The sequence below is a fragment of the Quercus lobata genome, chromosome 4 (genome assembly GCF_001633185.2).
Source record: "Quercus lobata isolate SW786 chromosome 4, ValleyOak3.0 Primary Assembly, whole genome shotgun sequence".
Lineage (NCBI taxonomy): Eukaryota > Viridiplantae > Streptophyta > Magnoliopsida > Fagales > Fagaceae > Quercus > Quercus lobata.
This window is the reverse complement of record NC_044907.1, coordinates 1,666,062-1,670,355: the sequence shown is the minus strand read 5'-3', so window position 1 is coordinate 1,670,355 and position 4,294 is coordinate 1,666,062. Positions and strand designations below refer to the sequence as shown.

The window sequence follows — 4,294 nt, the reverse complement described above, 5'->3', positions numbered from 1 at the left end:
CCCTTAAGAAGGAAATTATTTTCTCTTTCTCTGAAGTTGGGAGTGCTGTTCCGATCTTCAATACTTTCATCGAATCTCCTGGGACGATCTCAACTTCTTGCTGTGTTTATAATGGTTTGGGAATGGGCTCTAGCTCATTGATCACCCATGTTTGGTTCTTTCTAGATGCTAAGGTAGCTTGATAGCATTCTATTGCTAGAACTTGGTCTCCTCTGATTTCTCCTACCCCATAGGTTGTTGGAAACTTCACCTTCAAGTAATATGTTGACGTTGCTGCTCTTAGTCTGTTGATTGCAGGTCTTCCCAAGATGATGTTATATGTTGAAGGGCAATCAACTATTAGGAAATCAATTTCCATGGTGACCTATGCTGGATAAGTTCCTACAATTACAGTTAGAGTGAGGATGCCTCTAAGGATTATTCTATCCCCTGTGAAGCTTACCAAAGGCGAGGTTAAAGGCCTGATCCTTTTCTTATCCAGTTTCATCTGCTGAAACGCAGGCAAGTAGATGATATCTGTTGAGCTTCTGTTGTCTATGAGCACCCAGTGGATGTTGAACTCTTCTACCCTGAGCATGATCACCAATGGATTGTCATAAGGTTGCCTGATGCCGCGATCATCTCTCTCTGAGAAGACAATATCAGACTCGTCATTCTTTGGCATCTTCATTGGAGGGAGCTATGAATGGACATTGTTTACTTCTCTCCCATGTACTTTTTTCAGGGACTTCAGTGTTCCATCTACTGTTAGTCCTCCCAAGATTATCTTTATCTCTCCTACTGGGGGTTTGCTATCTCCTACTTCCAGAGCTCTATCCTGATTGTCCTTTCATTGGTACCTGTGGGGCTCTGTCTTTCTAAAGTACTTCTATAACTTCCCTTGCCAAACTAAAGTCTCCACCTGATCTTTCAAATTCTTGCACTCATCAATACGATGCCCGTGGTCTTGGTGGAACCTACAGTACTTGCTTTTGTCTCTTCTTTCTACTTGAGTGCTAATTGGCTTCGGCCATTGCAGGGAAGGATCGTCTCCTATCTGCATAAAGACCTACTCAATTGGCATTATTAGAGGAGTGAAGTTAGTGAACTTGGGTTTCCTGTTTGGAAGTTCCTTCTTTTTCCCTGTGGTCTGCCCAACACTTCATGTCTCCTTCTTCTTACCACGATTGTTACTGAGGTGCAGTCTCTACTTTCATCTCGTACTTCAAGGAACTCTTTTGTCATTGAGAAAGATGGCTTGAATAATTAGTGTCCCCACAGACAAAGCCAAACTAATGATGCAAAAAATCAGCTGTTGAGGTCCTCGTCATAGCGGATGGATGAAATTGTGATTTGGGTCATCACTGTTTTACTAGGACTTGCAAGAATAAATGGGGTGGAAGAGTAACACGCCCGTGTGGTGTTAGCCAAACCGCCTCCGATGCTTAAGTCAATAAGGGAGAAAGATTCTAGAGAGAAAATGTGTAGAGAGTGATTTCATAGAGTATTTGTGTGTACCTTTAACTTCTATTACCTTCTCTTTTATAGTTGTGTGTCTAATCAATGGGCAATGAATTGTTGTATTTATGTTCAACGGCTAATGCGTTACTGAATCTTTGTCTGAAACTCATTCTGTGACCGTTGTTTCGTTTGTTACTTTTCGTCATTAATGAGCGTAATAAATGCGTAATGTTTTCTCTGAGTCAATGATGATCTCTGCTTAGTGATGATGATAAATTTCTGACTCATCATTACCGAAACAGCAAACTACAATATTTTTCTCACTATAAATTTAAATATTATAGGTTTCTTGGGAAAGAAAAAGATTAAAAAAAATCTCTGGCATATGTTTCATAATACTAATTATGATATATTATAAAACTCGAGATCCAAAAATCTGTTAATTATTGTTGTAGCTATGACAGACTAAATAATATAGTTAACACTATTTTTTTTTTTTTTTTTTTGTGAAGCAATTCTTTCTACAAAGATAATAGCAACAAAACTTGATGCATACTGTTAATGTATGTGCTTCAATCTTTGATCATGTACATTTATACTAGCAGTTTTTCACAACAATCATAGCTTCCATTAGTTAAATGTCCAAAGAGGCAACTAATACAATACCCTAATTTATAAGATAAACATAGTTCAAAAGGGAGAGTTGGAAGGTTTTTATTATTATTTTGAGATAAATAGAGGTAGGGAGTATTAATAAATGAAAAGAACTTAACATAAGTATAACAATTACAAAACAGCATACAAGGCCAAAGTTACTGAACAGTGACAGTCCAAGTGCCTATATGAACAAGTGTGAACTAATGAAACACCATGTTAAGACCCCGCCAATAACAATCTCCATTCCAAACCATCTCTTTTGACCATAACAACCTTCATTCTTGTCCTGACCACTAGTCCCCTCACTTTTGGCACTCGCAGAACTCCCTCCACCTGTAGCCAAAGAAATTACCCACAAATTTAAGAAGATTTCTACAATATAAAAAAAAAATGAAATGAAAAAGAAGACTCATGTATGTTGGTTACATTACCACTAGGACTAGGAGCAGGACTACCATCACTTTGATTAGAACTCCTTCCCAATTGGTAGAAAACTTGAGCTTCTGGTGAATTAGGATCCAAGTGTAGAAGAGCTGCATCCATGACCATCCCAACAAATCAAATCAGTGTGTCAAATATTAGCCACTTCTAGTGACATTTATCCTTCTTTTTAAAGAAGTGTAAAACCAAAATAGGTCTATAGCATTCACCATTTACTTCTTACATCGAATTTCATAAAAAAAAAAAAAAACAATTAGCTAGAACAAAACAACTCTTATAGCTGAATGCATACCAGGACACTGGGAGACATTAGCAGGGGCATTGCAAACAGAAGGCAGGCCCAAAGCAAGTGTAACATTAATCTGTAGTCCTAATTCAGGATCATTACGATCTCTGATGATGACACACAAGCACTTCTTGTTGTCCTTTAGGACTTGTTTAAGACCACTACAACAGTCTGGTGTAGGTGCTTTTGCTTGACCACCAACGTAAGGCAGACATGTAGCCAATCCTACTAGTTGTTGTGCACACTCCTCTCTGTCTTTGGCTGCATCTGCCATTGTATAGCTAACCATAAATGACATTAGCACTAATAGGAATGGAAGTATCAAAGTGCTCAAGTGTAAGGCTATTGCCATTTTGTTTACACACACAGAAAGAGGGGTCCAAACTCAATTTATGCTTAGGCTATTTAAAATGAGCTAGGTGGTAGTGGAGTCTATCATTTCATCTGCTTTGTCCTCGGTTGTGACTACTTTTATTATTACAATCACCAAGTTTAGCACTACTTTTGAATTATTACTTGTTGATAACATTCCACATCGAATGATATGTAGTGCACTCTTAAGAATATCTCAACAATTGCTATCTTACTAGATGTGGCATTCTATGATTGCAGCAGGATGCAAGAAAAGTAACTAAAACTTCATTCCTCTAAATGCACATGATGAAATCTACTAAAGCACCTTTTCTTTCTTTAGTCATAGTTTCTACTTGCTAGTAATACAGACCTGAGATAAGATAACATGTGTAAAGAAATAGAAGATCGCAGAAGTTCTCCAAGGTCAACTTAAAACTTAAAACAAGACTTTGCATAACATATGGTGGGTCACTTCACCTACCCCAACCAAAGGACAAGTCAGTGACAATGATGATGCCTATGGCTTTGAAATCATGATATCATTCACCGTTCTTAATGACATCAATATCATAAACCAGTGCACCTCATTTTTATTTTCTCTTGCACATCTTGGGCCAGCATTCTCTATCTTCTGTTTGGGCCACTGCATTCTCCAGTTGGACAGACTTGTACCCAAAGAGGAGCAGAACCAGAAAACAAGTATCTGGTGCTAGCCTTAGCCCAAACCTAAATAATGATCCATAACTAGTCTATGATCAATATCATCATCGGCCTTCCTTCAACTGAATTTATCATCATGATCATGAAGGTATAAGGCCGGGGTTAGGTCTTAGCTTTTCATTTTCAAAATGTTTTTTTTTTATTTATTTTATGTTTGTTATTTTTATTTTATATATGTATGACATTGTAGTTTAGTTTACTATACAGCTAGTGTAATATTCTAAACCAATAAAATCACAAATCTTTTTTTTTTTTTTTTTTACACTTATCTTTAAAAGTTGGAAAAAGTTAACCGATGTCTTAAGGACGTTAGTTTAGGAAATTTTTTTAGAAATTTATGGAAAAAGAAAAGTAATTGATTTTTTGACATTTTTTTTATATTTTTCATGAAAAATA

At 36.8% G+C, this 4,294-nt stretch overlaps 1 protein-coding gene across 1 annotated transcript; it reads right to left on the bottom strand.

The window, feature by feature from the left end:
* Window positions 1-2,126: 2,126 nt before the first annotated feature.
* Window positions 2,127-3,524, bottom strand: LOC115987455 (protein YLS3-like). The gene is made up of 3 exons (XM_031110997.1): window positions 2,831-3,524; window positions 2,529-2,630; window positions 2,127-2,430 (listed from the first exon to the last, which is right to left on the bottom strand). Exons 1-3 carry the CDS (start codon window positions 3,174-3,176, stop codon window positions 2,279-2,281), a joined length of 600 nt encoding a protein of 199 aa, XP_030966857.1. The 5' UTR covers window positions 3,177-3,524; the 3' UTR covers window positions 2,127-2,278.
* Between the last annotated feature and the right edge of the window lie 770 nt (window positions 3,525-4,294).